The sequence below is a fragment of the Vitis vinifera genome, chromosome 3, assembly GCF_030704535.1.
Source record: "Vitis vinifera cultivar Pinot Noir 40024 chromosome 3, ASM3070453v1".
Taxonomy (NCBI): Eukaryota; Viridiplantae; Streptophyta; class Magnoliopsida; order Vitales; family Vitaceae; genus Vitis; species Vitis vinifera.
The window spans coordinates 19,780,737-19,803,724 of NC_081807.1; the positions used below are offsets into that span (position 1 = coordinate 19,780,737).

General features: G+C 27.6%; 1 protein-coding gene and 1 non-coding gene across 2 annotated transcripts; both read left to right on the forward strand.

Moving 5' to 3' along the window:
* The first annotated feature begins 5,084 nt into the window (after positions 1-5,084).
* On the forward strand, positions 5,085-7,004 carry LOC100854772 (scarecrow-like protein 23). Its single transcript, XM_003631685.4, has one exon. It carries the CDS (start codon positions 5,272-5,274, stop codon positions 6,598-6,600), a length of 1,329 nt encoding a protein of 442 aa, XP_003631733.1. The 5' UTR covers positions 5,085-5,271; the 3' UTR covers positions 6,601-7,004.
* A 10,656-nt stretch (positions 7,005-17,660) lies between these two features.
* TRNAL-UAA (transfer RNA leucine (anticodon UAA)) lies at positions 17,661-17,743 on the forward strand. Its single transcript has one exon. It is a non-coding gene; the product is annotated as a tRNA-Leu (tRNA).
* The last annotated feature ends 5,245 nt before the right edge of the window (positions 17,744-22,988 follow it).

A 22,988-nucleotide genomic window follows, 5' to 3' on the forward strand; every position in this document is an offset into this window, starting at 1 on the left:
ATCGATCTTGGTACCTAAAGAATTTTCGATCTCAACTATTGAAAGTGTATATTAAAATCTAGGTCATATACACAAGTAAAAATCAAGGTGTAAAGAAATGGGATCGGATTTAGATAAGAGGGACTAAATTATATGTATAACATGACATAATTGGTCCAATTTTTTAACACATCAAATTAGTACTATAGCAAAACCCTTTATATTATAGGAATGACAATTTCACGGGTCAATCGGGTCACCCTCCCCGCCCCGCCCCTATTAGACGGGTATGGGATAAATTAATCGGGTATGGGACGGGTATGGGAAAGTTTTGTGAAACCCAAATCGAGTTTGGGGCGGGTATGGGTTTGTAATTACTCGCCCCGCCCCGTCCCGAAATTATAATTACCAACATACATAGAGACTCTAGGTTTGAATCTGATTCTGATATGATCTAGTGGGTAAGAAGAGAAATGGGGTTTAGGGAAGATGAAGAGTCAGTGGTGGGGTTGCCCAAAAAATCCATTTTCAGATACAATTCCCCACTGGTTCAGGTATGTTTGATTGTGTTGGTATGCTTCTATTGTCTATGCATGTTCAACGCCCTCTCCGAGATGGGGGGAGGTGGGCAGGTGGACGCCGCCGCCGCCAATAACGCCAATACCGCCCTCTACACCACCTTCGCCATCTTCGACGTCTTGGGTGGTGGCATTTACAACATCCTCGGGCCCCGCTTCACCCTCTTCGCCGGTTGCTCAACCTATGTCCTCTACACTGGCTCTTTCCTTTACTACAACCACTACCGGCACCAGGGTTTCGCCATTGTCACCGGCGCCATCCTCGAAATCGAAGTAGGACTGCTCTAGGCGAGGCAGGGAGCTATCATGACGTCGTACCCCCCGCTAGGGAGGAAGGGTTCATACATATCGCTATTCTGGAGCATCTTCAATATGGGGGGCGTCATCGGCGGGCTCATCCCCTTCATTCTGAATTACAACAGGAGCGAGGTTGCGTCCATGAACGACGGTACTTACATTGGGTTCATGTGCTTCATGTCCGTCGGCACCGTCCTCACGCTGGCGATCCTGCACCAAGCCACGTGGTTCAGGACGACGATAGCCACTATACCAAGATCAAGTACTCCGATGTGTCGACGGAGGCCGTCGAGATTCTAAAGCTGTTCCGGAATTGGAAAATGCTACTGATGGTCCCGACGAACCCGCCCCATCCCGAAAACACATTTGGTACGGGGATGGGATCCCATTAACCCGCCCCGCCCCGAGCATGGGACGAGGATGGGAAAGAGATTTATATAATTGGGACGGGAATAGGGTAGGGGTGGCCCCACCCAAACCCGCCCCGTTGTCAATCCTATTATATTATATGGGGATATTTAGTCAACCAATTCAATAAACTTTTAAACTTTAATTTCGAAGTATTTTTTTCCTCTTATATTTGAATGTACGTCTGTTTGGGATAGCATTTACCTTGGTGGTCAATAATAGATGTAAATGGAAAATTAATCAAAAGGTTTGTGATTGAAATTAATGTTTAAAAAGTGCATTTTAGAAGTACTTTTATTAAAATAAATCCTTGTAGAATTTTGTAAAGAGACATTTTTTCTTAGTTTATTGTGAAAAATGTTTTTAAATTCTAAAATTCTTCTACCATGACATGTATTAATATATAAGATAAATAATTTTTCATTAATAAGAAAATAAATTGAATAATGGTTTGCCTAAAATAATGTACAATTAGATTTATGCTTTATTTCATCTATTTTTAGTTATAACTATAAATTGGATGGAAAGTGATATTTTAAGAAATGCAATCATAGTTTTATTAAATATAAAATATTTTTCATAGAAAAATGCTTTTATATAAAGTAATATTATTTTGCTTTCACGCTAAACTCCCATAAGGAAAATTAATTTTAGTAACCCTATGTTTGATTTTTGAAAGTTTTGAGAAAATGAAATTAAGAACAAAAATAAATAAATATATTTTTAAACTTAATAAATTATATTTATATATTTTATAAACTCATTTCACTTTTTTTTTTCTTTTTCATACTAAAACTAAATAAATTTAAAATTTATAAATTTCTAATTCACCTAATTATAGTTATTTTTTTCATATTTTCCATGGCAAAGCAAACATGATAAAATCATTTCCTTAAATTATATTTCTTTTTCTTTTTTTTATAAATATTTTCTTAAAATCAAACATAATATAAAATAACCAAATATGAATCCAAATTTATAAGCAAAGTATTACTTTAATCTTCAAATAAAATTAATAAAGGACCTTAATCTAATTTATAAGAATAGATTTATGGGTCTATTTTGGTAACTTCAAAAACATATTTATTAAACTTTTGACAAAAAAAAAATAATTATTTTAAAAATTTTTCTAAAAACATTCTATTATTTAGGATAATTTTAAGGTGTTTTCAGTTATCTTTTTAACATTATAAAGCAATAATTGGAAAAAAAAAATAGAATATTTCAAAATAATTGTATTGTTGATAATTAGTACAACACCTTTATAAGGATTAAGGGAGAAAACTATTTTTCATATTTAAGTTTTTGAACACAATTCTCTTCGAAAAATAATTTAAAAATATTTTTATATAACTTTTCTCAAAAATATTATTATTATTATTATTATTATTATTATTATGAATACTTTGCTATTTTCATGAGTAGTAAATGATTTTGCATGGAAGACCAAAACAAAAAAGAGGCTGAATTCCACCAACCATAGAACTTGGAGAGAGATGCTAAGGGGAAAGTTATGGACACATAAGAAAATTGACTTATGATGATGTGCAGGCAACCCCACTATAAAGTAGGTTAAAATATCAACTAAAATAATAAATAAATATAAATATAATATGCATCAACTTGTAGGTTGCTCAAAGTTGTGGTGTGTATTATATTATGATTATAATTATTTATTCATTAAAATAAAAAGAAATAAGTCAACAGAAGATTATAGGCCAGATACTTAGGTCCATTTTCTATATTCTTCTAAATTTGACAAAGCATAATTTAACTTATTCTAAATTTGAAATTAATGCTAATTCGGAGATTATTATTATTATTATTATCGAGAAGCTCAAACCCAAACTAAAGTCATAATTTAAAAACATATATATATTGGTATTGTAAGTTTTATTAAATATTAATTTATTTATTTATTTTGGAGTAAACCAAAATAAGACTTGTACGAGAAATAATATTTTTTTAACTTTTATATCAAGCTTTCTTTTAATGGGTTTATTTTTTGTTTTAGCTTGAAGCTAACAACCATGATCAAGTCATAATTTTCAAAAATTAAAAAAAAAATCCATTATTATAAAAGTTTTACTCAACATGAAAACTTTTTGAAAAATGTTAAAGTTACGAAAATGATACCTATCCAACTTCAAATCTAGGCCATTGAATATGTACGAGGAGATTTAAGCATGGATATAAATTAAAAGTTTAATAAAACAAACTTTTTATTAAACTTAAATAATAACTAACCACTTTTTAGAAGTCAATTTAAACACAACTTAAGCTTTATTTTGTTTTTTATAAGCTCTTTCTAATAAAATTAATCAAATTGGTATAAAGCTCTTATTATTAAGTTAAAAATGAATTTAAAATATAAAAAAAAAACTTAAAAGCTAACTTACTAAAATCTTAAAAATATTAAAATAGTTAGAAAAATGTTTTACTTATATAGAAGAAAAAAAAAAGTTGAAAAATGAAGCTAGGCATGCTAAAACTTAATTTAATTTTTATCATTAAAACCAAAATCAATTGGTTGAAAATCATTTTTAATTTTTTTTAATAAAAATGGGACAAATGATAAATTTAAATAAATAAAAAAAAGGCATGATTTTTATAATGAGAGCCAAACCCCATTTGCAGTCTTATCGGAGCCAAAAAAAAAAATTATTAATTATTAGTTAGAGGGTCCAATAATTAATATAAGAATGTAGCAAATATTAATATTAATATAGTGATCATCATCAATATATAGTAAAGTAATACCACAAAAGGACAAGATTAATTTCTAAAAGATAAGACAAATGCTGATCCCCTAACTCATAAGACTCCTAAAGAATCCAAAGATGAAGTCACTATGGAATATTATTGCATTTATTTATATAATTACTTAATTGCCCTTCTAATCTCAATCAATGAGCCTAAATGGCGGAGACCAAATTAAAAAATAATAATAATAATAAATAAAGGGTCTATTTTGATAATTATTTTCAAAAGCAGTTTTTTATTATTAAAAAAACAATTAAGAAAACATTTTGATAATTAAAAACTATTTTTTATTATCAAACAAGTATTTTTAGAAAACATATTTTATGTTATTTTCATTTTTTTTTAGGATTGTTTTAAAATAATTATATAAATACTTAGAATGATTAAAAATACAATATTAAATATAAAAATTATATTTAAAATATTTAAAATATGATATAAACATTTTAGATTTCCAAACTAACTTTTATTCTTCAAACATCCTAAAACAATTTTCAAAAAAAAAAATTTCGAAAATAATTATCAAATAAACCCAAAATCTTCAAGTTTTTAAAACAAAGAGAGAAAAAAAAATTGTAAAAAGAATTTTGAAAGTGTAATTCTTGAAAAAATAAAAAGTTAGACATTTTTTAAAATGTTTTTATTTTATTACATCTTATATTAATTTCTTTTTTTAAAAGCATTTTTTTAGTTGTGATAATCCAATATTAAAACCATTTTTAAAATATAAAAAAAAAGTTACTTTGCATTATGTATAAATAAAAAATATTTAAAATATTTTTCATATTTCAATGTGTTTTTAAAAATTGTTTTAAAAAAAACACCTTTAAATTGTTTTAAAAAATAACATGTTTTCAAAATAATTTCTTAAAAAATTATTGGCACTAAAAAATTCCTCAAATGTATTTTCGAAACAGCTCCCCTTATTTTTGATGGGTATTATTCCTTTTTTTGATAAAATATCTAGAATTACAATGAAATCACCAAATTACCCTTATAATAATCATTTAACGGCGACAAACGGATAAGATAACGTCGATAAGTCCAAAAAGGCAGCCAACACTCGCTCTAGCGTTATTGCTCGATTCCTCTCCCTAGAAATGATGTCTACTCTCTCTCTCTCTCTCTCTACTGTAACTCCCGCTGAGACTTTTTCTCTATTTTCTTTCCAAAAATAAGTCCAAAAAATTTCCAAATAAAGTTGTTTCTCTTTTCATCGTCCTCGATTCTTTCCTCTTCGTCGATCATGCTTCAAAGCTTAGTCCCTCAATCTCCAATCGGTTCAAACCCTAACCCTAATTCTACTTCTTCTGTTGCCATGAAGACGAAGAGAGTTGAGCGTGAGCATCTTGCCGGAGCGGAGTCCTCCGGCGACCGCGAAGACGAGCAGCAGCCGTTGAAGCGACCAAATGTGTCCGGCGAGGCCGTGGTTGAAGTGGAGGAGCCGGTGGAGGAGGCGGAGTCGAGCGGCCTGAGGCTGTTAGGGCTGTTGCTACAATGCGCCGAGTGCGTCGCCATGGACAATCTGGATGACGCGAGTGATCTTTTACCAGAGATTTCAGAACTGTCGTCACCGTTCGGGTCGTCGCCGGAGCGAGTTGCAGCGTACTTCGCGGACGCGCTTCAGGCGCGTATAATCAGCTCGTGCCTTGGTACCTACTCGCCTCTCGCCATCAAAGCCCTAACGCTGTCGCAGAACCAGAGGATCTGCAACGCTCTCCAATCCTATAATTCGATCAGTCCATTGATCAAATTCTCACACTTCACCGCCAATCAAGCCATTTTCCAAGCTCTGGACGGCGAGGATCGTGTCCACGTCATCGATCTCGACATCATGCAGGGCCTCCAATGGCCAGGATTGTTCCACATCCTCGCCTCCCGGTCCAGGAAAATCAAGTCCGTACGAGTCACCGGCGTCGGATCCTCCATCGAGCTCCTCGAGGCCACCGGTCGGCGACTTGCCGACTTCGCGAGTTCTCTTGGTCTACCCTTCGAGTTCCACGCGCTGGAAGGCAAAGTCGGCAACATCACCGATCCGAGTCAACTCGGTGTTCGGCCGAGCGAAGCCACAGTAGTGCACTGGATGCACCATTGTCTGTACGACATCACCGGCAGCGATTTAGGGACGTTGAGATTGTTGACTTTGCTGCGACCAAAATTGATCACGATCGTTGAACAAGATCTCAGCCACGGTGGCAGTTTCCTCGGGAGGTTCGTTGAGGCCCTGCATTATTACTCGGCGTTGTTCGACGCCTTGGGGGACGGATTGGGTGTGGACAGCCTAGAGAGGCATACGGTGGAGCAGCAGTTGCTCGGGTCCGAGATCAGGAACATCGTGGCCGTTGGTGGGCCCAAGCGGACGGGTGAGGTCAAGGTGGACCGGTGGGGGGACGAGTTGAGTCGAATCGGGTTTCGCCCTGTCTCACTCGGCGGCAACCCGGCTGCTCAGGCGAGTTTGCTACTCGGAATGTTTCCATGGAAGGGCTACACATTGGTAGAAGAAAACGGAAGCCTAAAGTTGGGTTGGAAAGATTTATCATTGCTCACTGCTTCTGCATGGCAACCATCGGATTAGACCCTCGTGTTGGACTACAACATTGAAGAGGTATCATATCTTAATTTCTTAAATCATGGCCGAAAATCAATTATAATAATTAAAATTAATATTAAAATTGATTTTTAGAGCCCATGATACTCATTGCTGTACTGCATTAGCGAAAATTGAATTGAAATTTTTGAGGAATTGAGATCAAGATCAAAGGAGTAGTTCTTTGAAGGGGAAACATGGATAAATGTAGCAATCTAGTCTAGCAAAATGCCAAAAAGCAAGGAGATGAAATTTTTTGGGGAAAAGGGGAAAAAGGGTCCTGTGAAGTTGGAGGTGATCTAATGAATGGGAATGGATGATGTTTTTATTCAAATTGAAATTCATTTGAATGTTAATATAATTTATTGGAGGCATGTTCCTTTTTCATTCCATTACTTTTTCCAGCTTGGAGGGAGAAAATTGGTATTTTATTTGTTGCTTAGTTTAATTGCATCATTGGGGGCATAATTGCAAAGAGATTGGAGTAATTAACATGGGATCCGGAGGAGTCTGTACTCCGAATCATTTCTTGAACATTGTGCCAATCTCACTGCAAAAATAAAATAATAAAGGCTGCTAGCGTAGCCTGGGATGGTTGTACTGGCCTATAGAGCCTAGAGCCAAAAAGAGGTGTACAGTTTCCAAGTGATTAAGGCCCATTTTTGGTTTGATAATTAGTTGTTTTAGGATGTGCTACGTAAGCAAATATTTTCCTTTCTAGGTCGGATCAAAAAATATTGATGGTAAAATACTATGTATCTTCATAAAATTAAACATGCTAGGGGAATCCTAGGATATGTATTGTCAGCTACTATTGGTGACTATGCATCCTTCTTATCATGCAATTTTTTTTTAGATATCTCTTTTTGTATTTAACTTTATTGAAGGTGGAATCCAAATTGTAATTTTAAAACAATAATATTAGCACCCCACAAGTTTTATCAAACAAAAAACTATTATATAAATTTTTAAAAATAAAACAAATAAAGGCTTTTCATAATAATATTAGGGTTTGACTAAAGTATCAATGGTAATTTTTTTATATGATATCAAAAAAAATATTATTGATCAGATAATATTAGGTAACATTTTAATGTCACGTTCATTTTTATTTTTATATTTTAATTTCATTTATACCATTATTTAACGGCATAGATTTTACGAGACATATAATGAACTTTCAAATAGTATCAACACAATGAATGATGATATCTATCCAATTGGGTAAACAAAATAATTAAACATATATATAATGAGAGAATGAAAATGAAGAAGGGGAGGCAACCCTTAAAGTAATAATGAGGAAGGAGGCATTGCGTTTCTCCTAGTACACGCATAAAAAGGATATTTAGATTTAAGCCTCTCGCCATACAACTGCCGCCACTAAAGAGACCAATTTTTAATTATTATCATTCTAGTTTGGACCATTTAACTAAAGCTTTGTCTAGTTGTTGTCCTATTTTGTGGAGGACATTTATATCATTCTTGATTATTACTTTTTTTTTTTTAATTTTTGGAATTATATTCAGGCATATCAAATTATCTTTCTCCTTCATATTTGATTTTTTTGTAAATTCTATTTTTCAAAAGTTAAACATAAGTTTATATTTTTATGTTCATCAAAGGTGAATGTAAAAAGAGTAAAAATCCTCTCACTATACCTTATATGTTCACTCCTTTTTTCTTTTTTCTTTCTTTTTTTGTCTCTTATCTTCTTTTGTAAGTTTTTGACTAGATACCGTCATACCGACATCATTTGTGGCTCGCCATAGCCACACTTTCTCTCTCTTTAGTTTATTAAGAAAAGAAAATCAAATCCATAGAAGAAGGAACACCATGAAGGGGAAGGAAATAAAGGATCCAAGGAAGAGGAAGGAATAGGATTAAATTTTTAACATTTTTTATTTAAATCTTAATTTAGAAGAATTAAAATATATATATATATATATATATATATATATATATATATATAGGTGGGTGGGAGAAATAATTGTGGGTCTGAATGTAACCTCTCATTTCCTTTATAATTGGTAATTAGGAAGTATTTTCCCTTTTTTATAAGTATTTTTTCAAATTATTTTGTGTTTGGTTGTCCATATTTAAAAATTAATTTAATATCAATTAAAAAATTTTTAAAAAGGGGGTGAAAAACATATTCTTGAAGGGTGTGCAATATTAATTAATCTTCTAATTTATATGTTGTAATATGGATTCTTAAAAGTTTGAATTTTTTTAATTTTTATTTTTATATTCTTGGTCTCAAAGGAAAATAGAGCATAAAAAAATTAAATTAAAATTTTATTGATTTATTTTCCTAAAAACCAATATAAATAAAATTAAAGTTACTTTTAATTTTCTAAAGTAAAATTCAAAATTGTTGAGAATAGAACAATATTGTCATGGAAATTATTGATATACCAATAATTGTATACCATATAGATTTATATGTTTTTCACCTGTCATGGATTGAAAGCGACAACAGAAGATATCCTCTACTTTGAAAGGAGATTAAATCCATTTTTTAAATGTCTTTATCCCACAGACAAATTGGAAAAATCATTACAGAATGGCTTTACAAGAAAATTCTTAAAAGTTACACATTTGTCAAGAAGTAATTTCTATTTTTTTGGAATTTGAATTTAAGTAATTCTCCAATGGTCAAAAGTATTTTATAATAGTTGAAAGTGCTTTTTTTTGTTACATAACAAAAATTTTATTACAAAACTGATATATTTAATCAAATTTAAAAAATAAAGATAGTGATTTTGAAAGAGTTCAGAATATTTTTAATGCTTAAAAGCATAAAATTATGTTACATCTTAAGATTCATTCCAAGTATATGACTGTCATTTCACACCTTAGACATGAGATTCAAAATGAAAATGACTTAAATAAGTATTTTGTAATTGGAAAAATTCTTACTCTAGTGTGAAAGTTCATTTATCTGGTCTTACAATCGTATGAGACACGATATGAATGTTATATCTACATAGAGGGTGATTGTGATATACCACTTTAGATAGTAAGAAAACTTTTGACATTATATATATATGAACTTTTTTTTAATCTTATATGTATGTTTTAAAATCACGAGAATCCTTTGGACTCAAAATGAATAATATCCACATGATTAGTTACAAACCGTTACAAATTATTTTTCAAATAAGCTCTTGAAAATCATTCTTAAAAATCAAAATAATCACTTATTTAAAAGCTATTTAACCAAAGTCACTCACAAACGGGCTCATAATGTTATAAATTAATTCTTGTGCTAGCTCTTGATGGATGATTCTTTTTTAAGTTCATTTTTAACATGGTACTCCAAACACTTCAAAATTAGTTTTTTGTGTGTGTGTATGCGGCAATCTTAAATCTTAACTTAGTTTCCACAAATGCATTTAAGATGGAAGGGTTACTCATAAGCACTAAAAACTAAGAATGATTTTATCATAATCATTCCTAAATGGCCCTTAGAATCCTTTTCGAAATAATTCTTGGAGAGTTAGAAGCTTTTATAATTTTTGAAAACATTTTTCCTAATTTTGTTTGATAAAATTGTAAAAATGATTTTTAAAATTTAGATAATCACTTGGAGTAATTCTTAAACTAACACTTAATATGTTTTTATTCAAAAAATAATAATTTTTTTTCTTTATGGACAAAAATTAAATGATTCTCTTTATATGATTTTGATAGAAGTACTATACTCAAAAATACTTTTTTCCCTAGAGGAATTTTTTAGTATATTATATAATTAAAAAATTTTACACATTCAATTTTGGAAATTTTAGAATATATTTGGTTTCTGAAAAGTACTAAGGGAAAAAAAAGTAAAAATAATAATTTTCTTATATTTAAATACTATAAAAAAAATGTAGGCAAAAAATACTAAGGATAAAAAGGGGAAATGCTAACTGTTTGATAAGTGCTCTTAAAAACAATTTTCTATTCTAAACAATTTTTTTTTTTTTTTAACTTCAAAAAACATTTGAAAAACTTCTTACCTCTTTTTAGAGTAAGTTTGGAGATATTCTTGGTTATTTTTAGTTTTTTTAATAAAGTGTTTAAAGTAACAATTGAAAAAGTGAATAATACTTTAGAAACTTTTGTAATATATGTAAGTGGACAATTTTTCATAGAGAATAAGTCAGGAAAACTATTTTTCATATTTGAATTTTTAAACATAATTTGGTTCTTAAAAACAACCGAAAATTGTTTTTAGGAATCATTTTCAAAAAGTATTTTTTAAACTATTTTTCAAAAGCAATAGCATACCATAAAAGATTTTCTTCTCCATTTTCTCTAGGTTTGGGACAAATATATTCACTAAAAATTTAATCTTCTTTTCCTATTAGATGAGCATCTAAACATTAGAAATAAGATTTCAAAATTTTTTTCCCTCTTTATTCTCCTTGCAAGAAACTATGCAGATACAATTCAAAATATTACTAAAACAACATAGCTTATTTCATTTTTTTAATATAATTCTATTATAAAATCTTGGAGACATTTATAAATGTAATTATTATTTTTGCATTAGACAAATTGGCAATTTGTTTCCATTGTAGCATTGAGTCGCATCTTACTTCCAAAGGTTAATTTTACCAATGATGATCAAATTTGAATTAATTCAAAGTTAGTTAATTTTCAAGGTATGCATGCATTTGAAGTAATTAAAGTATAAGGAATGACTATGACAAATTTAATTACTAGATGAAAATTTTGGAAAAAAAAAACACGAAAAATGACGTTGAACGAGTGGAAGGAAGACACTCAAATGTTTCTTGAAGAGTGTTTGAATGCTCCTCCAACATTCAAATCTCCCCCTTAGGACGTTTGAATGCTAATATATTTTTTAGTGCAGTTTTTAGTCACTTCAAATTTAAGGATATTTTGATAATTTTTATAAGAAAGATCTTCAAAATTACTTTCCTTAAGGTTTTGGTATAAATAAATATATGATTTATTTAGATAAATGAGAAGCATGAGAAAATAGCAATTCCTTTAGCCCTAGTTCTTCATTTCTCAAGTTCTTAAGAATATTTTTGAAAGATAAAAAAGAGTATTCTCATCACGAGGTTGGGGGTATTCAATAACCAATACAAGGTGTTAATATGGAAATGAAAGATTATATAAGTTCTAATCAATATAAAATCATGAAAAGAATGAGTCAACATGGAAATAAAGGATCTTATAAGTTCCGATCAATATAAGATTATAAAAAGTAGGATCATTTGAGTATAACAATTTTAAAAATAACTTCTTTCATAATGAATAAATTTATTTACAATTGTTTTACATATGATTTTTTTTTGCATGTAAGGAGTTTCTATAAATTAAATCGAATGTTTTTATGTGAAATTAATTATCTACTACTCATTGTTGAAATCATTGAAATGAATTGAAATCATCAAAATCCAAATAAAATTTGAAAATTAGGAATAATTTAGTTGGACTGCACATAATCAATAGCATCAACTTGCAATTATCATAATTTTATTATTGAAATAACCCATATTGTAATCATGAGCATCCGACACTTTTACCAAGGATTCTTTTGTGATATTTCATCATCAAATCAACTGCTTTTTGACACCAGCGGCCAATTCAATGACATACTTAACAAAAAATAGAAAAAAGGAAAGGAAAAACCATCAGGGATCTCTTGTCATATTTCAAATGCCACTTCTTGTGATCCATCACCCATCACCACCTCATATACCATTTTGCAAGCTTTTTTTAACTCACATACATGTGCTTGTGGGTCCCTAGAGAGAGAGATGCACTATGCAAAACAAAAAATTTGCATGGTATGAAGATTATATCTTTTCACTTTCAAAAAATTCCACATTGGATTTGTTTCTCATTTTGTCATATTAATAAATAAATATATATATATATTATAAATAGTAAAAAAAAAAAAAAAAAAGGGTATACCCACATGAAATGAAGGTTGGCATTTAACTCATTTTGACCAAACCATATGAAAAGGTAAATGATCTTCTGCCATATGTGAGATAACTTGATTGAAACCTACTCATAAAAGAGGTTCTTGTCTAATTGAATTGGCATTGACCATGTTGAATTTTGGTATAACCAAGTCCAAAGTTGGCATCCCAACTTTAGAAAAGTGGTTGAAACGTGGCTTCTTATTGAATAGACAAGCCAACCACCATATTTATTTATTTATTTATTATATTCTATTATTTTATGGGTTTAAGGCAAATTGTTGTTTTGGACCAAGTGGGTCACAATCAACTTGGTTGCTTTGGTGTGCCCATTAATGCCTTGGCGTTATTCCTCTTTCTCAAAACTATATGACTAGTGATAGTCTCTTGGATTTTTATAACAAAAAAAAAAAAAAAGGAAAAAAAAAAATAGCATATGCTGTTTTGAGTTAGGGTTTTTTTTTATTCCACATGATAATTTTGATTCAAATTAGAAGTTCAGAGTCAATAGTTTTTTTACCCACATCCATCTTGGGATTGAATATTTCTGAGAAAGTGTAACATCAAGTTGAATATTTTGAAGAGATTTTTTTTTTTTTTTAAGTGGTAAGTTTTAAAAAATACTTGGTTAGGTTGATTTGCTAAAATCCACCATAAATTCAAATAATGCATTTTTTTTTTGGTCTTCTATTTTTTAAGGTTATGTTTGGTTACTATTCTTGCACATTGCTCCAATAAATCCAACATAAATTCGAAAAATGCTTTTGTGTCTTTTGATTTTTAAGGTTATGTTTGGGAACTATTCTTGAGATTAATTTTTTGTTTTTCAGAGTACAAAAAAAAAACCATAAAGATAGGCCTGTTTATCAATGACTCCAAAAATAAGTTTTTGAGAATTATTATGAAAATAGTGTTTTGTGATAACATATTTAATTATTTTTTTAGTTATTCTCATATTTTTTTGAGAATTGTTTTAAAAAATTTAATTATACAAATATGAAGAATAATTGAAAAATAGAGTATTACAAACAAAAGTTATTTTTAAGAAATATTTTAAAATATAAAAACTAAATTGAGAAAATTTAAAGTTCTTAGCTAAATTTTTATTCTAAAAAACATCAAAAATTATTTTTAAAAACTATTCTTAAAAACTATTTTTTAAATATTACATTCAAAAATGTTTTGAAACAAGCCCTAAAATATTTTTAATTTTTAATTTTTTTGGCCCACAAAATTTATCAAAATTTTTATTAAAAAAATTAAAGTTTTATAATTGTGATAATTTTGAGAAAATTTAAATTTGTAAATTCTTTATTGGAAAATATTTCCTAATCAACTCTTATTGAACTTAAAATTGAGGTTTTGATTCTCTTTTTAACTTCTCAAAGATAGATGCAAAGAGTGTCATAATGATGTTTTAAGGTTTTTGCTTTTGTATTTTGTTTTCAAAACTAGGGTCTTATCCTCATTTTTTTTTGGAGGTTAAAGGCCTATATCTATCAAGGTTCAATAGTAAATGAAAAGAATTCAAGGTGGGCCAAGGCATGTGTCAAAAGAATTCTAAGCATATTTCTTATGTTTGGATTAACTCCTTAGGAGTCAAGAACCTTCTTAAGCTCAACTAAGGCTCTATTGAGGTGATTTTATTTATAAAAAAAATTATGACTTAAATAAAAGCTTAATACATGTTATGTCAACAGAAGTTTTAATAAAATAATCAACACCAAAGTGTATGCAATTTTAACGTAATTTAACCAATCATACCTACGTCCATAAATAATAGAAAATCATTCTAATATATAATAAAAAAAATATTATAAAAAACAGAATCAAATACAACTATTAGGTTCTTAAAACATCCCATATTTCCTCACTTCTTGTATCCATACCCCTACCCTACCATGAGTCATCTAGCTTCACGGGTATCTCCTCTTCTTACTTACATCTCAATCCATTTTGTATAGTATTTACATGTCGATCTTCATCTCATGACTTTTTTCAATCATAACTTAAAATATTTATGGAAATATTCATAATAATTTTTTTTTATTTTATAAAGAAATCTATTATTATAATGATGTATTTTTTATAAAAAAAAATTTACTAATTAGGAGTTTGGGACACTTTCCAATTGTAAGTAATAACTTTTTGTTGCCCCAAAAATAATCATTACATTTTTCCCTTTCAAAATTTATTACTTTTTCTCAATAGTATTTTATTTGCTTTGTAGAAAAAAAAAATTGACTCATTCACAACTGAAATCTTATATTGTTGAACCATATGTAACCTCTCATATTATGGGTAGGCAGGCGCTTCAAATGAAAATCTCCATGAAATATTTTTCTATTTATGGTATTAATATAAATAATATTAATTATTTATTTATTTTCTAAAATATTTCTATTTCAAATTCATTTTTCTCTATATGCAAAATTATCCTTTAGTTGGATATGGTTCCACATTGCTATAACTATATCTAATAACAATAAATATAAAGAAATAAAAATTTATATCAAAAATATTATTACCAAATTTAAAATTGACTTGGATTTTTATTTATTTTTATATTCTAAATTAAAAACATAAAATATAAAATATAAATTTTACCAACTCCTTCCCTATCAAAACCAATAAAAAGAAGCAACTTTTCTTTAGAATAAAATTAAAAAAATTTCCTCTTTTTAAGGTTTTTTTAATTAAATATTATCAAATAGAATATAGTTTTCATATATACCTTCTAATATATTTATAAATCATAATTTAAAAAAATAACTTTGACATTTTAAAAATATAGAATATGACCATTTTTGGACAATAATACCCTTAATTAATTTTACCCTTGAAAAAGGCTTGAGGAGTAGTTATGTCCTATTAAGATTACATTTACTATTATTATTATTATTTTTAAAGTGGGTGTTTATTTTTCATAAATAAAGATCATTTGGTCTTTTCCTCTCAAATATTCCTATATTTAAATACATGTGGGGTTTATTTTTCTTCCTTTTTACCTAAATATTCTTATATCTAAACTTTGAAAAATAGAAGTATTTTTAAAAATAGTTCTGAAAAATAATTTTTTTTAAAATTTTTATTTAATATTTCACATAAGAGAAGTCTTTTGGGTACTTGAAATCTTCTTTACTAATTTTATATGTTTTTAAATATTTTTTTAAAATTAATTTTTATCTATAATACTTTATTTTTAAAATTTTATATATTTAAATAATTATTTTTTAAAACAATCTTAAAAAATAAAATAAAATAAAAATAATTAAAAGATATTTTTAAAAAATAACCTATTTTCTGTGCTTCAAAATAGAAAATTACAACATGCTTTATAAAAAAAATCGTTTTTCCTAAGGATTAACAGACAAACACACATCTTTAAATCAAATATTAAATAAAAAATAAAATTAAAATAAAATAAACCAAAAGCACAAAAGGACCAAGAAAATTTTTGTGCAGTATATGTGTGGGCCCATGTGATATTGAACAGAAATTGAAGATTAAATTTGAACACATTTCAACCATTAATTCATCCTGTTCCTCAAAAGACAGACCAAAATTGTCACCCAAAATCTCCATTCCTCTTTTGAATTTTGGAAGATTTTGTCTTTTGGCTCCATTCCCCTCACATGCCTTTGTTATCTTCTTTCTACTTTTGAAAAATAAAAATAAAAATAAAAATAAAAAAATAAAAAAGGTGGTGGTAAGAAAAAGTGAGCCCAAGAGTAAGGACAAACATTCACCATTTTCAAGGAACTTACATGCAATAATTCCCAAAAATGAATAATTGTGAGGAACCTTCCAACAGGTACTCTTAAATTATGAAGACAATAAATACAAATTATATGAACAATGCATCTCAATGTCATTTTGAGAAATTACATTGCCAGGAAACTTCCATCTACGGCTCCTGAATGAATACAAATCGTGATATGTTGTGAAGTTCATGTAAATTACTCTTCTTGTCATCCAGCCAATAATCAGGTTTCAAAATTTAAATTTATTTTTAAAGAAAAGGTTCAGAAATCGAGAGAATAAAGAGAAGGAATCTGTCATATTCACGGGTTCTTTTCATTGATATAATAATTTTTAAAAATATTTTTAAATGATCGTAATACTAAAAATGAATTCGTTTTTTGAAAATATGAGTTTTGTATATAAAAAAAAGTTAATTTGTTAGTTTAAAAGATAAATTTAATATAAAAAGTGAATTTATTTTTCAAAATTTGAGTTTAATATAAAAGTAACATATGTTATTTATTTATGAATAATTTTTTTTTTTTTTAAATATCCTTCATTATATAGTACCATGTTTCCTTGGATGAAATTATATCATATGAATTTGAAAAAAAATTATCAAATTTGATAATAAGGAGTGTAATCTAGAAAAAAAATTAATAATTTAAAATTTTCTTAACTATTCTTAGAATCAAGCTTTCTCACCTTCTCTTTCATTTTTTTTTTTTTTTTTTTTACTTCTCTTTTATAACAATTCCAATAATTTCTTTAATAAATACATTATGAAAAGTGTGCAAGTGGATAATAATCAATTTTGGGAAATGTTATAAAGTTGCAATATATATATATATTTTAAAGAATTTAACTAATGGGAAAATTATTAAAACAGAAAGAAAAAAAAAAAAAGATATATAAAAAGGTACCGAGCCACGAGGAGAATAAGCCCTTCCCACATGTCAAGTTGAGTACCTTCCAAATGCTAAAAACAACATTTGAAGATGATATATAATATTTTAGAGTGTTTGGATAAACTATCGATGGCGCTACTTTTTTTCTTTTTTTCTTTTTTCTTTTTTCTTTTTTTATGTTAATTAATGTGTGCTTTTCCTTAAACAAGGTTTGAGAAAATATTTTTTATTTAATTAAAAATTTAAAAATATCATAATTATCCTTATTTATTACCAAAGAATTTTAAAATTTATTTTTGAAATGTAAAATTTAGTATTATGGGTGATTACTAATATTTTTCTTAAACAAAATCATAAAGAATATTTTAATTTTATATTAGATAATTACTTTAAAATTTTAATATATATTTGAAAGTGATGCTTGCCTTACAAATGGGCGAGTAGCTCAGCTGGTTTGCCCGAGAGGTTAAGGGGGAAGACTTAAGATCTTCTGCACATAAGTGCGCGTGGGTTCGAACCCCACAGCCAGCATATTTTTTAAGTATAATACATAATTTACTATTTTTATGAAATTAATTTTTTAATTGTACGTTTTTTATTTTATTTTATAAAATTAAATAATTTTATTAAATTGCTATTGAATAAAAATATAATATTTACCATTCTAAGAATAAATTTTAAATTTTATTCTTTATTATTACTAACATTTAGTGAGTATAAAATAAACTATTTTTATGAAATAAAATTTTAATTAGATAAATTTATTTAATTTTTTAATTAATACATTTTATTAAATTATCAATGAATAAAAATATAAATATTTAATATTTTTATCAAATAAGTTTGAACCATTATTACTTTTATCAAATAGTATTTTTATTTAAATGCATAATAGGTATTTGGTTTATAGTAAATCTTTAAATAAGCAATTGCTAATTTTATCAAAAAAATATTAAATTTAATAATTTTATTTGTCTACACTTTATTTCAATTCTATTTAGTTATCTAATGACTATAATTTTATTTTTAGTGGTGTCAAAAACACGTTGAATTAGATTTTTAATCAATTTTTATTCTTATTAAAAGTTTTATTAATAAAAAATAAAGTTATTATTATTATTATTATTTAATTTCATAATAAAAAATTTGTATTGACATTTTAATTTTTTGAAATTATATATATATATAATGGTGAAATATTTGAAAAGAAAATCAACATTCCAACGGGAAATAAAGATAATTTGAAACAAAGTTAAACTAAAATCAATTTAAAGTATCGTTTTACAAATCCTCTCTTATGAATTCGGATTTTGGATTATAATTCTAATATCAGAGATCAATTTTGAAAAGTATATTTGCAAAAGGGTATTTGTTAACCTTCAAAATATATAATTTTTCGATGTTTGGGGAAACATCATGATGATTCAACTTTGCTTGGTTAAATGAATGTATTAATTTGTTGGACTATAGCATAGCAAATGATGTCACATTTTGTCTATGTTGTTATAGTTTAAAATCATGTATTAGAGAAAAAGTAGGTAATGATTCTTTGTTTGAAAAAGGATACTAAAATAAAAAAGTTCAATATTCATGTCGGGGAGTTCTTTAATGCTCATAATCAAACTTGAAATAAATGTGAAGCCTTACGAAATCAAAAGCAACATATTGAAAGAATTTGCTCCAAACAATCAAACTAAAATCAAAGTGAAAATCAAATTCATTTGATGATTTAATTTCACGGTTATGATAAATTTGAAGATTTTAATAACCGAGTAAATTTTCTTGAATTTTTCGATTTTTAGCTCATCACAATGAGGATACTAAAATTGTAATTTTGAAAAACGCCCTTAAAATTCAGGAGGACATTGTTAAAGTTGTTATAATTGAAATAATCAATGTCATTATTGATTTAGGAGATGCACTTTTTCTTATTTTGATTAATGAATCTCGTCACCTCTCAAGGATAGAGCAAATGGTTGTTGTATCGTATTATGCAGATAATTGAGTTTTTTTGTCAATAATGAACATGTTACTAGTACCATTGTTCTTGCACTTAAGACAACTATTGATGAATTATTTTCTAAACATTGATTAAACATATTTAGGTTGGTCGGGATATAGCCCCTAAAAGCAAAATATGATGTAACAAAGTTAAACTTGAGTTTTCACTATTCTATCCATTGATTGCATTAAGTTTTATTTGAAAATTTTAGCCTACATCACTTGCATTGTATATATAACTTGCATACATTAGGAGTTGCACGTAAAATCAAGTTATTTTACAAGTTGATGGATAATTCACAACTAATTCATGAACTTAAATAATCCATCTAAAACAATATTGTACTACCTACTAATTAAAGATATGATTTATTTTAGTCATCAAGATGAATTTCTCATAGTAAGCGCATTAATGTGTATTGTTACACAATGAACAAAACCTACAATTAATCATGACATCAACCATTAAGAAGTTATAATTTCTTCAAGCTATTATTTTACATGGACTTTTAACCTTGAAAGAATATTGAGTCAATACTAAGGTCTTACAACTTTGACCTACGGTTGAAATTCTTAAGTTGATAAAATATTTCCTATAGATTGATTAACTGTTAATTAAGGTATGTGACAATAGGTATTTTCAAAATAGACATCATAATATCTCATTAGTTTGAAATAGTGTGTCCTTTTGTGTGATTTTAAGAACTTATAATCATGAAATTTGTGGCATTATAGTAATTCATTTAGTAAAATTTGACATATGTTTTTGATGAATTAAAGTATATTAGTTGATCACAAAATATTAGTATATGAGGCTCACAGATTATAAAAGAATCTTGAAAGGTTGATAACATTTACCTTATTAAATTATATACACCATTTCGTGGGGAATCTACATGTAGTGGATAGTAGGTTATAGATTGGAGGAATGAATTAAATTAGAATTAATCAATTTTAATCTCAATGTAACAAAATAGAATAGTAAAATGTAGTTGACTCTCTTTAGTGGAATATTGATTCAACTTTAGAATTAAATTATAAGAAAGTCAATATTTTTTCATGAGTCTTAGTAGCCCCTACTTGAGCTCACAATCTTTGTTGACACAAAGGTTTGAAGGAAATTAGAGAATTAATCATTATACGCACAAGGGCTGGGAAAAGTGCAAGGTTACACAAGATTTAATAATTAATTATTATAGGCTTTCTTGGATTGGATTAATTAATTAATTAAACTCTAATAGGACTAATTAATTAATTAGGACTTAGTGAATTAGATTAAGTGATCCAAGCCCAAATTGGGCTAAAGTCACTTAAGCCCACAAAAGTGGTTATATAAACTTTTAGGGTTTGAGATTAATCATTCTTATATTTACTCCATTCTTACGTAAAGAGACCCTTATCCTTCATCTCTCTCTCTTTTGACTGTGTAACTACCCCACATATGCACTAAGGATCAAAGACGAGTGGAAGATCCATGGTTTTTGAGATTTCTACTACGAAAAGAATTGGGTTTGGAAACATTCGAACCCTTAATATGATTTCTAACGCATCCTATGAGGTCATTTTTATTTATTTTTTATTTTTATCATTTCTATTATGTTTAGGATTTTAGATACTTGCACCTCAAAGCCCAAACGGATGTAGGATTGTCCACCACAAGTAATATGTAAAGGTAGTTCAATAGTCTTAGGATATTTATTATGAAAGGAAATGAATGTGCTTTTAATATTTATTGTTTTGTTCATCAACTTCAATTAGTTTTTGTGTTCATGACAAATAATCATATTCAAATTATCAGTCTATTATTCTAGTTGCTAATGCAATTAATGTTGTCGGGGCCCCATTTAAATGTAGTGATATCCTCCATGATAAGCATGATACTTAAATTGATTAGATATGTTCTCATATATAATCAAAGTATTTGAAATTATTATGGAGGATGGTTCACATTTTGAACAAAGATATGAAGTAACCCATCTATTAAATTCAATGAAATCATTTAATTTAAATTTGGTAAGAGTTATATTAGGATTTACAAATGAATTACCATAAGTATTACAAAGAAAAGATCAAAATATTGTCAATGCCATGACCTTAGTCAAACTATGAAAGCAACAACAAAAAATGATGAGAGACAATGGTTGGGCTTTTTTATTTTAATGAAATTTTAAGTGGCTAAGAGTTCTTCCTGATTTCTTAATATTTTTTTAATGAAAATTAAGTGGTCCATTAGAAATTTTTTTTAATATTAGGTGGTGCCCAAAAAAATAAATGCCTTTGTACTCTATTTGAATAGTAATTTAATTCTATAATAACTAATTTATTTCATTATGAAATAACTATTTTTCAATAAATATTTTAAGTGTATGTGAAAAGATGCTTCCATCTTCATTTTCATTTTGTTAGCATTTTCTTAGGCCAAATAGCTTTCAATACCCCTATTTTTCATTTTTCACTTTTTTTTTTTATTTTTCTTTTTTTTATTCAATTCCATTTATTTTCATGCAGTCTTCTTTCCATGATAATATGCCCAGGGGAAAAAAAAAACCTTAAAACTACATTTATTTTTCAAAGATAGTAACTGAATTTTTTGAAATAGAGAGAATAAAAAGGTTTTAATGTCTCAAATTTTTAAATAATTTTTAAAACCCATTCTTTAAGTTTCTAAAAGTTCCTAAATTTTATGTAAAAGTAACTATAATTTATGTTTTAAAAATAAACAATGAAAAATATATTTAAATGACACCTTAACATAGGAATGACAATAGGGTGGGATTAGAACGCATCCATCTTAACCTTTATTCCGTCTATTCAAAATGATACATTTTCTCACATTATTTAACTTTTTTTTATGGAAAAATTTAATTTTTTTAAAAAATTTTAATTATTATATTAAAATAAATATATTTTATAACTAACTAAAATATTATCATTTTTATAACTTATTTTATTGAAAAATATTTATTATTATTATTATTATTATATTAAAAATATGAAAATAAAATTAAAATTAATTTTTTATATAACTAGAGCGAAATAGGGCGGGACAAGGTATTACCCGAACCCACCTCGAACCCGTCTCGGATTTTTAAAGAAATTTTCAAACCCACCCCAACCCATTTATTTAAATTTCAAACTCGTCCAATTACGGGTGGAGCAGAGTGAGTAACTACAAAACTTGTCTCATTGACATCCCTACCTTAACACACACTTATATATAATGAAAATATAAATAAACTCATCAAATATCAAGTTATTAAAAGTTACTAAAAATACAAGTCTTGGTATATCAATTAATTTGTTGGAAATACAAGTCTTAGAATATCAATAACTAGTTGGGCTCAATTAATTAAGAGATAGGAAATCGAAAACCAAATCGATATACTAGTTTCAACAGATTTCAAATTCAATTGAACTTGGTGGTTGTTGAAAATCAAATCGATTTAGTCAACTTTGATTGAATTAGAACAACATTGTCAATTAATCGAAAAGGTATGCTAAGAAGTTGGGTTTAAAGGAATGAAAGGAGAGTATATATCCCTCCCTAAAAGATATTTTTTTTAAACCCTTATAACCATATTGGGCTTTTAATTTTAGTGGATTTTAACAACGTTTAAAATCTAATTGGGCTAGTGGACCCAAATTAGCTTGGATCCAACAGGCCCACCTCAACAATTTTAATGAAATGTTGGTTTGATTTTATTGAAATATAATTAGAAAAATTATAATAATTCAAAATGAAGTTGAAATTCTAATAAACTAAGAGTATGTTTGA